Genomic DNA, 17589 nt, shown 5'->3' with positions numbered 1-17589 from the left:
TCATTATGTAGTTTTATCTTTCGCCTGCACAAACGAATTTGACATTATGCACGGCCTGTCGACATAAGACTACACACATCGCGCAAATCTCTGTAAAACGTTTGCGACAGCACATTCTTAAATATTTAACAAACAATTAATTAATCGCAAGACATTGTGAGAACATCTATACGCGTGTGATATCGTTTGTTTTCTTTAGCGCCCTGCTGAACAAATCGTGAAAATTTCCAAATTCGTAAGTATGTGTGGAAATTCACGACAAAGTTAATTGCTATCATACCTCATTTACTCGTAAATTGAACACAATTTAGTCTTTGAAGAAATAACACCCGTTGTGTTACAACTTTAGTAAGAAATCGTATTTTGAAGACATTAAGGTGCAGGTTTTCCTGCAGTGTGAAAATATTATCAATAAAATTTCAGCAATAAATAAATCGAAGCAAAGCGTCTACAACGATACATATCACACAAATATTCACAATAATAATCGTGTTTTAGATAATCAAAAACATGTGATTCGAAGGAGACCAATTTTCTTCGAAAACTTTCGCAATCGAATAAAAAATACAAATATAAACGATTGTAGCCAAACATAAAATAAAAAACATATTTTTCAAAAACGCTTATGAGATTTCGAATTCGTACATATGTGTAGAAACCAGGGTTGGTAAAGACTAATGTTTTTTTTTAAGAATAAAACATTATGTTTCTTCTTGAATATGTTTTTAATGCTTCAAATATGCTTTGAACAATACTATAAAAAAAACATATTTAAAACATATTAAAAACATCAATTAAGCATGTTTTAAACTGTTTAAAACACGTTTAAAACATTTTTTTTACCAACCCTGGTAGAAACCATTTCGCACGGCTGATTCATTTCGATGGCACAATGAATCGACGAAACTTCTCTGATCGTCACCAGAATATTTTGGGAAACGATAAAATTTATGTACCATGCTATCTTCTCCATCGGCTATCTTCTCGCTCGTGTTGGCGAGTAAGTAAAATATACCGAAATATATCGAAAGTTCCGCGTCTTGCTTGCGGGTCTCACAGCTGCGCGGTGCACGCGTTAGAAAAAATGCGTATGGAGGTCCCTTGCGGTCCTACGCTAACGATGGCGGCGGTATGAATGCACATCAATTAAACCAAACTATGCTCGCGCGTATCGTAATGATGTGTGTATAAAATGGAGGAGCTTGGTCCTGGCAACGTGACGGACGACGGTGGCGTAGTGGTGTTCGAGCACGGCGGAAACGATGACAACGCAGAAGGCGATGCCCTCCTCGAAGCAATTAGTACCTAGGTGTTGTGATCCTGCTTGTGCATCTTGTTCTCCAGATTATTGGACACCGGCCGACTCACGAGGTCCTCGAGCTCGTCGGGCGTCAGGACCGTGAAGTCCCTGCCGATACAATGAGATCATGTGGTGAATCACATCACATGGAATCACATTTCTAGCACATGAGTAAGGAAGCATGATCGCCTTTGCGAAGCAAAACTTCGAAATAGACTTTTTAAAAAATGTTTTGCAATAAGAAACACTAATGACACAGTAAATCATTTCATCTTTGTTGAATATTATCAAACAATAAGAAAGAAATGATTCACTGTGTTACACTGTGTCAACTATGGCCTAATTTACATCGTCACCGACGAGATATTATTAAAAACAGTCGGTCTTGGGCAAATTTTCGTGACTATCTATGGGACCTCGGGGGCTCGAGGATGAAGAACGATGATATTATCAACAATTAATAAAAATTTGCGATTAACATAAATATTTTGATTGTAAATTATTATTAAGTTTGCGATGTTTTATTATATAAATGCTGTATAAATAAGTATACATATAATTTTAATGCTATATCTTACATATATTGTCGAAAAATTACAATTTTTTCCCTAGTTGTTATCTCTATTAATAATCAAACTTGGATGATAACATTAAAATCAGTTTTAAATAAAAATCGAGTATTATTAAGTTTTAAATGTATATACATGTTATGAAACTAATAAATCATGAAATTAGTATCATATTATCAGTTCCTTACTCTTATGCCTGGTTGCACCAATGTTACTTTGACTTTAAACGAAATTTAAAATCATGGTGGAAGAGATAATATGGTGTGTGCAGTTGGACAGTGTCTCTTTCTAAATCCCTGCTCTCTCTCCGTCTATGGATTGTTCATATAGTGCAGAAGGCTACCAACTGTGAAACGCGAAACATGGGGCGGTATTCATAGTTCGTTCTTATTTTAAAACTGTCTTAAATAATGTCTTAAGATGCTAATACAGTCCTCGGATTGACTTATGATATCTTAAGACTGTACTTAAGACAGTCTTAAATGTAAGAATCGATTATGAATACCGGTCTGTTTTGCGTCGTGAAATTTCTTATGCAAGGAAAGATTCAGTACTAATTTCACGACGCAAAACAGGCCGGTATTCATAGTCGATTCTTACATTTAGGACTGTCTTAAGTACAGTCTTAAGATGTCATAAGTCAATCCGAGGACTGTATTAGCATCTTAAGACACTATTTAAGACGGTTTTAAAATAAGAATGGATTATGAATACCGCCCCATATTTCACGTTTCACAGTTGGTAGTCCTTCCGCACTAATGACGACGAGGAGCAAAAGTACGCGTGGTTTAGCCGAACTGCACACACCATGTAATCTTTCCATGCTTAAAACTCGAAAAGTTTTCATCTCCAAACCCTCATAACTCGGCCAAAACAAAAATTATACAGGAATAAAAAAAATCGCAATTTCAAGACAAAAAATAGTGTTTTAAGATGTCGCTGAGAGAATGTTAAAAACATAATTTGATCAGTCATAACAACGCCTTGAAAGTGGTAAAAATGTTTTTGGCCGATATTATCCCATTTATCTCAAAAATCTGACATGGTGGATATTTTTCGCCGACGGATTCGGATTCAGCGACCAAAATTATGTAGAAAGTCGTTACTGTAATTTTTATATCTTTTAGGACCCTTATAAATTTGTAGGCTTGTGTAATTTTTAAACTTTTGATCGAAAAATTTTATTGATAATTAATTACCTACTCATATTCACAGATTATTGCCGGATTACTCAAATTTTGATGTAATATTTCACAGAGATTTATTTTACAAATGTGTTTTTAAAAAATCTGTTATCTCTCTATAATTATCTATGATTCATAATAGTCTTTAAACAATCTATAACTTTTTTTAAATTCATATAGTCGGTTGATCTTCATACATTTATGAAATAAAATTTTATATTGCATGCGTGCGTGCGGATGGATGGGTGAGTGAGTGGATGTGTTCGTTTTTTTAACCTATGAGTGGTTACTAATAAAGCTGTGAAACACTTTTTCTACATTTTCAACGTACCTAATGCGGGTAGCGATGCTTGAAGACTGTGAATTAATGAGAGTTTTTCTATTTGACAGGCTGAAGATCGATATCTTTTTGAGAAAAGAAAAAGGAACGGAAAAGGATTTGTATACTTTCGCGAAATAAAAAGTCAAAGAACAATTCATTGATTGACCACTTTACCTATGCTGGGCGAGCAACATGTCTATACTGGTGACGCTGCGCTGATGAGTACTTTCCTTTTGAGCCACGTTCTGCCTTTTGATACAAATCGCTCGCAGTGGTGCGAGAAATGCTCCTATTACTAAAAGACTGCTTCCTGTGGCGATCAAAGCTGCTGAGTTCTGGGCAGCCTCTGCACCCGGTGCGAGTTGTACCAAACCGACGACTAGCACCACCGCTCCCATCAGCAAGGAGCCGACGACGACGTACAGCGAATTGACCTAGAGTAATATCAGGTGCTTTCCAATTATAAAATCTCTAAATATTTTTGTGTACACGCTGACACAAGTTGCATTCCAATTGCCGTAATCATCGACACAACGCTACACATTCGTACTCAGCCTGAGAGCTACTATAATTGACTATACATATAAGTTTGCGTTTTATAGTGATAATGTTACTAATCGCGACGACTATAAATGAGGTTAGAGGATGTTGAGTGGTCGATACTTTTGCTTTTTTTCATTCAATAAGATGAAACAAGCTACATTTCATTAAACAATCTAATTCTATCCGAATTGGACCGAAACTGTACATAGCGTAGGTATATACATATTCTGTTCCAATGTCACACTTCCTGTATATATTTGTGTTAAGAGGTATTAAACATTTGGAAAGCATCTATCGTTTAATATGCGTCCCCCCTAACGAACAATAGCGAGGAACGGCAAAATGAGATAAGGTTCTTACCTGTCCGCAGAAATAATACTCCGGGGGTTCCTTATCTATCGTTAGTACTGCCTCGCTTTCCGCCAATGGGCTACCCGGCTGACTATTTCCTATCCGCGAACTTTTTTCCTGGTAATAAGTCTTGTGAAAGACCTTCACCGAAGGTACTGGTAACGCCGTGATCATTCTGAAACGAGATTATGTGAAAACATGAAAAGTTCCAGAAACGAGCGATGCAACGATTGAATTAGGGTAGGATTGGGTATTATGAGCATTGGAGATGATATGAGTACCCTTTATATTTTTACAACGGTTGGTACTAGTAGTGCCAACTGTTGTAAAAAAAATGCATCTGTCTTCGCAACATTCCAGTATGCTGCGAAGTTTGAACTAAATTTATGTACTTCGGATATTTATCATATTAAATAAGCGGGTACATTATAAATACGTTTTGTCCCCTAACTTCATAAGGTCTACATTGAGATAAGATATTTTGTTCTGCGTGTTAATATTTGTAAAGTAAACAATATTGAGAACCATTCTAATCTCACAAAGTCCCGAAACTATTATTGATTTATTGGATATGGAAGTTTTTCAAATAGGTTCCTTATCGTACACTAAAAAAAGAGTCTGGTAAAGGGTCAACACTATAGCAGTGTACATTTCTTTAAAAATATATTGCGGCAGTACAATAATAAAACAGGCAATACTAGCAATAAAGCCCTAAACACAATACGAGACAACAGCGATAGCGATAGAAATAATGATAGCAATAGCAATAGCGATAGAAATAGAGGAATCCAACATTCGGGAATGCATATATCAATACATATAGGAACACAGAATAAGGCAATAGCGATAAATTTCCGACAAATTGGAATTCTGTGTCTATCGCCTTATAGCTTACCAATCAGCGTTCAAATTTTACATTTTGTTTATATGTGCTATAACCTTGAAGCAGATGGAAGAATATACTACAATCAATATATAAGATCAGACGTTAATATTAAGCTATCGTTCATGTAAAGCGCGAGGTATACTTTCTCGCTCTTGAACTGACTAAGATAAACACATTGATCCGCGTCACTCTGTTGAAAATTAAATTTTCGAAGGAATTCGTGGAATTGCCTATTCCGCCATCTCGCTACCTGCTCAAGATCTTATAGGGCCTTGTTTAGTTTGCAAACTACATTTTTATCACTTGTTTCGATTTCTTCTGGCGTTTGCTCATAAATTTCTTCGCTTAAAACTCCATTAATGAATGCCGTCTTTATGTCGAACTGGCCTATTTCTAAATTTTTACACGCGGGATTTAAAGAGTAAGCGAATGGAGTCACAACAAACCACAGAAGAGAAGGTTTCCGTATAATCAAGTCCGGCTTTTTGCGAGAAACCTTTTGCACATAGACGAGCTTTAAAACGAATATCATTTCCTGCGAAATTTTTTTTAACTTTGAAAACCTACTCACAACCTATTACATTACGATTTTTAGGAACCAGGGTCCATATGTTATTCTTTACATGAACGTCAAGCTCCTCCTTAATTACCAACTTTCATTGATTCGAGTTCTCTCCTGTGACTACTTCAGTATATGTCGCTGGTTTATTAAAAGTTGCAATACTTGCTTTATAACGGTCTGACGCTTTTATCGATTGTCGGTCTCTTAAACTATACGCGTTAGCATGCTCTGCTTGTTTTAAATTTCTTGTTTAGTCGTACGGTTTTAACAAATTTTTTTGTACATTATCAAGAGATTCGGGAACATTTTCATTAGGACCTGCTAGTTTAACGGATATTGTATCTGACTCTTTGTCTAACTTATTATCAGAGATCTCGTTGATTATTACGTCTCTCGCTACTACGACTTTATTTGCAAATGAATCGTAAAGCCGACAATTAGTTGGTTCGCCTTGATCTGTCTAGAATGAGCTTCTTTGATTTAAGATTCCATTTCTTTCGACGTTCTTTGGGTATATGGATGAACGCATCGCTACCGAATTTTCGTATATGTGACAGATCGGGTTTCTTATTATGCTATAACTCGAAAGGAGTAATGTTGCGGGGAAATACAGTGATTTAACACGTTCACAGCTGTGTTTACACTCAGCCCAAAGGCGCGTAGGGAATTTTTTAGCTAGTAGCATCGTACGAGGACATTCTACAATCGTTCTTATTTACCTCTCTGAACGATTATTTTGTTCATGAGTATACGATGCGGATGTCTCGAGAGTAATTCCGTGGCGAGCAAAGTAGTCTACCATCATTTTATTACAGAATACAGTGCCGTTGTCGGCTCTGACTGTCTTTATCCGCGTCCCAAATTTATTAAAAACTAGATCAAATTCTTTAAACTTGTTAAAAGTCTTGCTTTTGTGCTTCAAAAAATAGATATAACGGAAACTTGACTTATTGTCCTTGAAGAGCAAGAAATATTTCGAGTCTCTGACGGATTCCTGGGACATCGGACCGCATACGTCAGTATGAATAAATTCGCCTATTTTTCTATCGTGGCAATGTTTTTCTTTAGATTTAAAGGATAAACGATGCTGTTTACCGAATTGACAGTTTTCATAGAAAAATTTATCACTGTCGGACAATGAAACGTCAGTGATTATATCTCTCTATACCATTTCGCGAAGTGATCGGTAATTTATGTGTCCTAGACGTTCGTGCCATATTTTTAAGCTATTTACTGAGGCTGCGTTTATTTCGTCACGGTCACTAACTTTAATTAACAAACAAAACAGATTATTAACATTTGATTCCACAAGCCATGATCGAGTTATCGCGGTAAATTCTTACATTATTTGATTCGAATTTTAAAATGTAACCTTTCGAGGTGCAAACACCGGTTGAAAAAAGGTTCTTAGGCAAGAATGGTACAAATAATACGTCGTCTAATCTACCGTTAAACCACTTGTCACGTGCATCTGAATACCGATTGTACCACGTCCTTTTACTTCGCAATACTAATCGGCTGTGTAAGCTTGTGTTCGGACTACTAATCGGCTGTGTAAGCTTGTGTTTTCTAGTGACAATTACATGTCAACTAATCGCGAGATTGAAGAGCGTAGAGTGACCGGCGCTTTGACTTTTTTTTTTGTTTAAAGGTGCTGTCGAGTTGCCGCTACGAATGCTTCGAAGCATTTTTTGATGGGTCAATTAGTAAAATTCTTTTTTCCAATTGGTTAATGAAATGCTTCGAAGTATTCGTAGTGGCAACTCGACCACACCCCAATACAGGCGAACAAAGCAATATTTAAAGTGCGTTTGGGGAGATGCTATTAACACTATTTATGTCATTTTATCGCTACTTTACGATTAATAAACGATGAAGATGGAATGGCACAATAGCGTTATTTAATAGCGTCTCCCCGAACACTCTTATACAATCGTGCCCAACGAATATATACTGTTCCAATTGAATTATGCACAATGTTACACTTTGAACATTCTTGTGTACGTTTATGTTAAAATGTGTTAAGCAATTGGAAAGCATCCATAGATCTGCATAATTTTATTGAATCATCAAAGTAACTATGTTATTCTTTTACTGTTCAAAAATTTTAATTTATAACAACTAACTCTTAGGTTCATAGCCCTTTTTCTTTCGGTTTTTTTAAATTTATTGAGTCTTATTACTATTATAGTTTAACTACGTAGGAATCTCAAACATGAGGAATGCTGCAAAAAATTTTGTCACTAGCAAATAGTTTGAGCGTCCTACATAATTATTTTGATGGTCTAATAAAATTATTTTCTAATCTGTGTACATGTATCTAGTTAAATTTTTGAATACTTGAAAAAAATCTATTCGTGCACACACACACAACACACACACACACACTCACACACAATCGTGGTAGAGTTCATTAAATTTTAGGGGATGTGCGACTTGAATGGTTCCTTGTATCGAAAAATTGATGTTCGAAATATTATGTAATCGTTTCCGCGAGTGCGAGGACTGCTTTGGTAGTCGAGTGACGATGGCGATTACTGCAGGCAAATGTTAGTGGTGTCGGTGACCTAGATATGTTCTCGAGAGGGGCGATGGCCTTTCTATCTCGATTATTGAATAACCGAAGCCAGCACGAATCGAGTACAGGTGTATAACCGCTAAAAAACACGAAGTCTCTCTCTCTCTCTCTCTCTCTCTCTCTCTCTCTCTCTCGTCTCTTTCATAATCCGAGAGATACATTAGTTCTCATCGACACGCTAACGATAAGTACGATCTCGCGTAACTGCGTCCACAGACAACACGAGAATAAACAGAAAAACACATTTTTTTATACCATCTCCTCGCTTTGTATAATATTTACGGCGGTTGAAATACAATTTAAATTAATTTAAAGAGATTTAAATGATTTTAATTTCACTGTGTGTTGAGCCACTCAAAGTATCGAAGACCGAACAGAAGGATCTCTCAATTTTGTGGATATATTCTAAATCATGCGCAGTGCGGTGTACGCGCACAAAATAGTCAGATATATGACCGTTATAGCTTTAGAACGGTGCAAAGTGGAACGGTGGCCTGATTCCTCCGATGTCATGGTTGCAGCTCCACGTGCGTCGTATACAGTAGGCCGAGTTATAGATTAGACGCTCTCGAATGTGCAACTAATATTACCGCAATACTATCTCGTAATCTGAATTTCTGCCAGATCTCAAAGAGGTAGCGAGCGAGAGGAGAAAAGGATATCCGACATCTTCATAAATTCATATACGATATCACTTGATTTCGTTCTATATCCATATATCGCTTGATTTCATACACGAATTTACGTGTATTTTTCCCTCAAGCTTCTTTGGAACTCTTTTTTTTAAAAAGGGACTGAGGATATTTTCAAGATTTGGCTTGATATAAATCTCCACGCTGCGTCGAGGTGGTTCACCTTGGAAGATACCAATTTGCGGATTGGTTCTATGTTAGGCAATGGCCGAAGTAGCGCGATTTTATTTCAAGTACATTCAAAGAATAAGATATAGTAGTAGCAACTATATAAAAATGACAACTATGCAAGTTTTCTATGTAAAGTTAATATAATTGAATAAACAATTTTTATTGCATTTATATATAAAATCGTTTACTCAGCTATATGTATTATTTCAACTATGTACCTATATATATTAATTCTACATATGAAACTTACATAAGCAGTTGTCACATTTATGATTGCCACTACTATTTTGAATGTATAAATTCAGAAAAACATGTTCACTCCCCGCGACAACGATTTTCGTGATTGCGATAATATTTCATTTTATAGTGGTATTTAATTCGGTGATCGGCAACCGAGCCGATCGAGCTTCCCCGAAAAATGGAGAGAAAGAGGGAGGAAGAGGATGAAGGATGAATTTATAGCATCGATTCCTCGTACATTGACTCGCCGCCGCTTGCCTTGGGCTTATAGCGCTGGTTTGTCGTTGATATTCCGTTTGGCTGCGCTCCAGAAAAGTATAGCTGTAACAGTTTCCGATAATCGAGGTTACTGCACGCCATATGGACGCCTCGTGTATATTCCTATCGCGATTTCATTATAGTATATTGACGACGCTGGATACAAGAGAACATAGGAAATGTAAGCTTTCTGCAGATGTATCAATATTTGTCGACTGTCGCGGACATGACAGATGATAAATACGATATACCACTTGGGTGCATCCCATGGGTTTCGTGGTATGATGTATAATCTGTATTTCGCGACAGTTCAGTTTAAGATACCGTGCAGAATCCTCGTGCAGAAGATTCTTGACTTCCTCGATTTTTGTTTTTATTGTACTCGATATTTTTATTTCTTCTCTCTTTCCTATCTCAAGTCATATACGTGAACGACGTCGCACATGTTCCACTAATTTCGGAAAATCGACAAATGGGTCACCATTGATCACAATATTCAACATCCAAGGGAAAATTTCACGCTTCGTTGATAAGTCGAATCAGATGTTCTATATCGAGTTCCCTCTAAACATGTCTAACAGTATAGCTACAGTCTTCTAAATCCAAACTAAAATTTTACGCTGAATCTGTTATAAATAATAACAATAAATGTAATCCTACGTTAAATACATTAAACATCAGAGAAAGAGAAACGCATCGAATTTATAATACCCGAATACTCTTTGCACCATATTTGTTCATCCTGAAAAAATAAACGAAAATATAATAGATATATAGAGACTCGTGCAAACCCTTATCTGAATACTTCCTCATAAATGTTATCTTACACCGATTAGAGCTCGAATTATAGATACGAAATAAAAAAAAAACTGCAATATATATGTAACGTGTAATTTGAAGAAGACACGTACTTATCTTTCGGTACGTTCGCGTTGTAGGACTCGACTTGAAAGAGTTGATAACTGTATCGAATAAGCGACGTCTCAAATACGAAATATATTTACATGTAACATTTACACGTAAGAAATAAAATCCACTTCTCCGTATTTTTCCCGTGTCGTGTTTTACTTACTTCGTGCAGCTGAATCTAGGATCGCTCGTATGCGAGAATATGGCACCTCTTCTGCTCGCGTCGTATTTCGGCTGCGGCCGTCACAAGATATTTCGCGGAAACGGAAAGGAAAGGAAGGAGCAAAGCTAGGAAACAATACTGAAAAACGGAGAAAGAGAAAAAGGAGAAAGAGGGGAAGAAACAGGAGTACCTAATCGTAGAAGCGTTCGCGTATGAAGCGCTTAGCGAAAGCTGTTTTGACGGGGTGGAGTTCCCGCGACTACTGAACCTTTTCGAGATTCGCGTATCCTGGTCGATAAAATCACCCCTCAGCCAGCTGCCCACTAGGCTAAAAGTATCGTCACCACCGACGACCACCTGGTGCGTGTTGCGCGCGCGCATACTTATACACGTTGGTCCATTTTGCGACGACACACGGCCGATGGTTCGAAACAAATCTTCCTGCCTTTCCGATTCCAGGTATCCACTTCCTACCCTCTGAAACATCTTGGGACTCGCTACGAAAGAAATCCCGATTCGGGAATTCGCAATTTCTCTTTCAGCTTCGCGACGCCATTGAAAACGCCAATCCTTCAGTCGCCCCTTATCTTGAATAACCAAGAGTCTTCGGTATCGTATGCAAAGAACAGTTTTGTTGAAATACCTAAAGCTAGATACATATTTGAAAATAATTTTATTGAATAATAAATAAATAATAATATATGCTACTTATGTAATATTTTACACATAAAATTAATTTATCTCACAATTCAAATTCTAATTTATTTTAACACTGATAATGACCTGATTGGTGTCGAAATATATGTCTGTTTTTGATCGAATATTAAAAGTTATTGTTTAGCTCATAGCCCTTCTACTTTATTATTATTAATTTGTTTTTATTGAAGCTTACAATTATTATTTATATGCTTTAATATACGCGAGCGAGATGAAGCATTATAATTCAAATTGTTCTCCTTTTATCTTTTCTTTTATTAGAAACAATTTCGGAACAAAGATTTGTAATTTATTTAAGAAATCAATCTTGTAACGCAATCTTGTAAAATTAAGTGTAAGTATTAGAATCCGTATCAAATTTTGAAAAACGTGTCTCAAATTAAATATAGTTCCTCCACATTTATATAGAGGTTTACCAAATTAAATAATTTTACTCTTTACCATATTTCTTATAAATGGTTAAAAACTATTCAATTTAATAATGTAAAGGCAATTTTGCATTTGAAGTTGAAAGATGCTTACCAACACTTACATTTAACCAGAGTTAAGATTTTCAATATTACTAACATGATCTCTAATGTTTTACCGACTTCCATTAAAGGTGCATTTTTCAAGCATCAGGATTATATTGACAATTCCTATTTTTTTTTTAGCAAACAAATAGAATCAATAAAAAACATCGAATGGTTAAAAATAAAAAAGGCTAAATTAATAAAATTTCAAATTAAACCTATTTCATATGTTTGCTCAGTAACACAATGACGATAATATTAAAATTTCAAATAATACTTCACATAATATCGTTTACAATATTTCTGATAGCTCACATAGGGACATCAATAATGCTGAATTAATTGAGGTCGAAAAAATTCATATTCCTCCTGATGAATTTGGCGATTATATTATCTTTTACTTTATTTACACAATATTATTAATGACTGTATACCAGGGTTGGGTAAGTTAATGTTTATTTAACTGTGTGTGAATTAAGTTAAAATTAATAACTTATAAAATTAATAAAATTAAGTTAAAAGTTGAAGGAATAAAGAATTAACTTAGTAAAAGTTAAATTAAGATTGAATTAACTTAATTTTATAAAAAAAAATTATTTTTTAGACCAGAATGTCCTAATTTTTCTCTTATAATGAGATTACTTTAAATAAAACATACAAATATAGAATATTAGGTAAATTTAATTTTATATTCACATGTAAGCTACTTATATGTAATAAGAGTCACACTAAGGCGTTTTTGTAAAATCTTGCAAAAGAGAAAGGTATATGTTTGCATTATTTCTCTTTCTTTAACCTTTACCTTTTTTTAATTTCTAAAACAACTGCTCATGCATGTTTACGATTACTTCGACTAAATATTTGTTACAAAGATAAACGTAAAAATTTAGAAAATGGGTGGATGTGCAGTACTGTTCTACAACAATTCTTCATCTAAGGTTCATTTTATATTTATGTTGCTGAAATATGACATTTATGATACCTAAAATTAATGTGATTCAAACATAAGTGGGAATTGATAAAACCTAGCGAGTCAATAAAAACTGGCTACCATATGGTGTGACTCTTATTATAGAGTCTCTCATCATAAAATCGTTGAACTTTTTCTAAATTAATTTTCTAATGTTTAAGACTTTATAGAAAAGAAATATTAGCATTAAGAAAGGCAGAAAAATTTTTAATTTAAAAACAGTTAATAAATTAAAGTTTAAAAGTAACTAAATTAAGTTAAAAATTAATGCATTTAAAATTAACTACGTTAAGTTAAAAGTTATTAACTTTTTAACTGTTTTTTTTTAAACTGTTAACGTTTTAACCAGTTACTACCCTGCTGTATACCAGAAGTACCTAATCATATAAAAAATAGTTTCCATTTGGTTAAAAAGTTAAATGGAATTTGTTTTAAATCAAAATATGTACTGGTTTCTGTAGATGTTTCCCCTTTTATTAATGTCTCTGTTAAATTGGCTCTTAACAGCATTAGTAAAAGATGGAACTTTTTATATATACATATATGTTCAGCGTAACGGTCTGCACGATAAAACTACAGAAATATCGCAAGTCTTCAATTCGTTTCATCCTCGTTTATAATTTACGATTGAAATTGAGGGGGACAGATTAAATTATTTAGATATTACTATTATCAAGAATAACAATATTCTTGAACATGATTGGTACCATAAGCCTACTTTCTCCGGTAGGTATCTGAATTTCTTTTCTCAGCATTCTATCTCACAAAAGAGAGGTACGATAGGAATGGTTGATAGCCTTTTTGTTATCTCAACCTAAATATCATAAAAAGAACCTGACTTTTGTCATTGAGACACTTTTAAATAATGACTATCCCCCCCCCCCCCTCCCCCGATAGATTTTATTTTTAACACAATTAATGAGCACTTAAAATCTTTATTGAGTAGCAAAACCTTAAAATAAAACACGAGCGATGCTTTCAATGAAGATATTGTTAAGAAATCATGGTTTATGATTCCATTTGCTTCGGAGATTTCATACAAATTCAAGGGTATAATTAAAGATCTTGATGTTGACCTTGCATTTTTTAGTCTGAACAAGTTCAATTCTTTTATTAAAACACATAAAGATTCTTTACCTAATAAAGCAAAAAAGAACGTAGTTTACAAGATATTTTGCAAGGATTGCGATGCGTCCTATGTCAGGCAGGCAAAAAGGACTCTAAAAACGAGAATCTCTGAACATTGTAATGACATTCGAAGGAACACGAATAATCATTCTGTTATCACTAAACACAGATTGGATCTGAACCATGATTTTGATTGGAAAGGCACAGAAATTGTTGATCAAGAGCGGTTTTTGAATAAACGACTCATCTCGGAAATGCTACATATTCAGTTGCAAAAAAACAGCCTTAATTTGCAATCTGATACTGAATTTTTACACCACTCATACATCTCGATTCTCAATACTTTACAATAATTTAAACTGCGCGCCGTTTTTGTTTATCATTTAAGTAACAGTCTGACATATGTTGATAATACCGTCTGTTTTTGCTTATTAGTTTTGTACACTGTGTATTATTTTTGATTCATTTGAATGTTGACAGTCACAATATTCGTTTCTCTAAACATGAATAATTTGCGGATCTTTTTGTCTCTCGATGTAAGTGATTTTTAATGTTCATGTCTTTCATAGCTATATGAGTGAGTGCATTAATCTTTCTTTGAATTTTTCTTTATTATAAAATATTAATTGGCAGTGATTTCGATATCTGCACAGATTTTTATCTGTTATTCGTTGACACTGGAATGGTCAACCATTGTCAATTGAATAAGAGAATTGAGTTGCCACTCTACCATCTTGTCATAAAGAAGTGAGAATTTACATTATACATTCAGACATACTGATGATGGCTCGGAAGCAAGCCGAAACGTTTATGCGTAACTAATTTATACTATATTTCGATAATAAACGATTTTTATTTTCGCACTAACAACCGCGTAAAAAACTCTCATTAGCCCTTATTTATTCTTTGTTTTTTTATTTTCTCGAGAGTTTGTTTACTTGTTTTATTTATTATCCACATTAACATAATATAATATAGTCGCTTGATAAGTTAATCATGAATTAAGTTAATCGCAGTGATTCTTTTCAATTCGAAGCCACTCCAAGTTAATTAAAATCGATTAAAAAATGATATGAAATTTATCAATAAAGTTCGGGCGCTGGTTTATTTCTGCGTACACATTAGGCATAAATACATCATCGATCACATAATTAATATTTCGATAAATCGTTTTCAGCAGCTTAATTACTTAGCGTTGATTGTATCCAAATTCGATATTATACAATCTTTTAATTTCACATTTAAAATAAATATAAAATTTAGCTAATAAAATGGTAGTTAAATAATAGATTAATAAATTTTTTATTTAAAATATAAAAATGGATTATATTAATTATTATTATCATAAAAATGACTTTTAAACTAAAAGACTACTACATAAATATTATAAAAAATTACATTTTTATATTATTTATTAATCGTAACAATTAAAGAATTACAGTTTTGTAATGTTTCTGGAATATTACATGCATATTACTGACATATTGCAGGCATATTGTTAATTTACTCATCTGTAATATCTCTGCAATGTTACATTGCAATCTGTAATATTGCAACATTGCAGCAATATTGCTTCAATCTTCTGTGCTGTATGGGAATATTATTAGATATAATTTGATCGTTACTTCTTTTTAATTTGTTTTATAAAGTATAACTTTAAAACTCAGTTTATTTTACCACTCAGTTTATTAACTAATAACTTACGTTTATTGTACGTGCAATATTGTATGAAAAAAAAAAACTAATAAATAAATATGGGGCATTCTTTGTCAAAAAGGCCATCCCCCCTGTTCAAAATTTAGAGGGGACTATGGGATTCGTTTTGGGATTAAATTATTGCTTGAGATATCTATTTTTTAAAAAAACGTGGTCTTTTCGGAAAATCAAAATGGCGCACTTAAGATGGCTGCCAGAATGAACAAAGTTGAGCAGAAAAAAAGATGGTAAACCTTTAGAAGAACTACATGATCTGAAAAATTAATGGCAGCAAATTTTTCCATGTATTTTTGGCTGCTGAAAACGAATCTGATAATAAAATTTGGCACTTGGCCATATTATGATCGCCATTTTGAATAAACTGCAAAAATTGCGCTTTCTTTTGCGTATATCTTGGAAAATATTGATTTTAGAAAAAAAGTGTTCAACAAAAAATAAAGCTTTCGAAATTCTGTACGAAGAAGATCCTATGCATAATTTTCGTAATTTTAACCGTTTATGCGTAATATGACTTTGAATTACGAGACCCTTTCAATTAGGCTATAGGTTGTATAGCACACCGACTTCTATAATTGTACTGTTGCATATGGATTTCGACTTTCCACACGAAGCGACTCTCATCCTCCCTCGATAATTCTTCAGAAGAGCTGCTTCACCTCCGATTTCGATGAAATTAGGCTCATTCAACGCGTTTTTGTAAAATGAAAGAATCTGGCAGACAAAAGTCCGGGACTGCTCTGCGAAGCAAGATATTGAGCGTTAAAATTGACAACTATTAAGGTTAGAAAATCTGTCATGTAGACATTGTAGACAGTGGAGTGTATAGACTAGTGCAGATTAGTTCGGGGCGGCTATGTCGCCCCGAACAAAACACAGTAATATATACAGTAATATATCTTCCTCACTTGAGGCCTAACCGCCTAGAAGTTGCAGCATAAACAGTGTCCGCTTGGAATATTTCTAACCCATGAAGACAGTGGGGTATAAGAACAGTTTTTTTACTGTCTAGGCTACAACTTCTAAGCAGTTAGGCCCCAAGCGGGTAGGATATGTTACTTCTTCTTTTCTCCGTGGCGACGTAGCCGCCCTGAACCAATATATAAGCACTACCCAGTAAGAAATGACAATGGAATCGACATCGAATCAGTGTCGATTTGACGTCGAAATCATCAAATTGACGTCGAATTGACGTCGATTCGACATCAATTTCATTGTCATTTCTCACTGGGTATACTGTCTATATACTTCACTGTCTACATGACAGATTTCCTAACCTCAATAACCATCAACTTTAGCGCTTAATATCTCGGTTCGCGGGGTCGTCCCAACGTTTTTTCTTACAGATTATTTCGTTTTGAACAAAAACGCGTCGAATGAGCCTAATTTCATCAAAATCGGAGGTGCAGTCTGTATTCTAAATAATTACCTTTTGACAAAAATACTTAACTAATAGAGCTATATTAGTAGGTTTCCCGTGTTCTTCAAGTGACTACTAAATAGTTTGTATGTGAAGTGGCGCGAACCTGAATGTACGTTAAAATGACACATTTTATGACAAAAGTAGAAGTGATTAACATTACTCAATCTATGTCAATATTATGTATATTTAACTATTATTGTATATATGTTTATTTATTATTATTGTGTTGTGCATGCAATGTATCATATATAAATGTACGTATATTAAAATGACATTATATGTATTAAAATTACATGTAAATATCTATTTATTTATATCGTATATGTTATATTAAGAAGCTTTTTGAAATATTTTTAGTGATATAAAGCTATATTATAATATTTCAGTAACGGTTTTCA

The 17589-nt window shown here is 34.2% G+C and overlaps 1 protein-coding gene across 2 annotated transcripts; it reads right to left on the bottom strand.

Annotated features, from left to right (window-relative positions):
• Window positions 1-857: 857 nt before the first annotated feature.
• Window positions 858-10976, bottom strand: LOC108766547 (uncharacterized). 2 transcript variants are annotated; one of them, XM_018515891.1, is made up of 4 exons: window positions 10729-10976; window positions 4279-4444; window positions 3550-3809; window positions 858-1408 (listed from the first exon to the last, which is right to left on the bottom strand). In XM_018515891.1, the coding sequence occupies exons 2-4, from the start codon at window positions 4441-4443 to the stop codon at window positions 1306-1308; spliced, it is 528 nt and encodes a 175-aa protein (XP_018371393.1). In that variant the 5' UTR covers window position 4444; window positions 10729-10976; the 3' UTR covers window positions 858-1305. The 2 variants fall into 2 exon arrangements, with proteins under 2 accessions (XP_018371393.1, XP_018371394.1); XM_018515892.1 differs by lacking the exon at window positions 10729-10976 and adding an exon at window positions 8110-8152.
• Between the last annotated feature and the right edge of the window lie 6613 nt (window positions 10977-17589).

The sequence above is a fragment of the Trachymyrmex cornetzi genome, unplaced genomic scaffold (genome assembly GCF_001594075.2).
Source record: "Trachymyrmex cornetzi isolate Tcor2-1 unplaced genomic scaffold, Tcor1.1 scaffold607, whole genome shotgun sequence".
Taxonomy (NCBI): Eukaryota; Metazoa; Arthropoda; class Insecta; order Hymenoptera; family Formicidae; genus Trachymyrmex; species Trachymyrmex cornetzi.
Note: the sequence above shows the minus strand (reverse complement) of the source record. Positions and strands in the feature narration are given on the sequence as shown.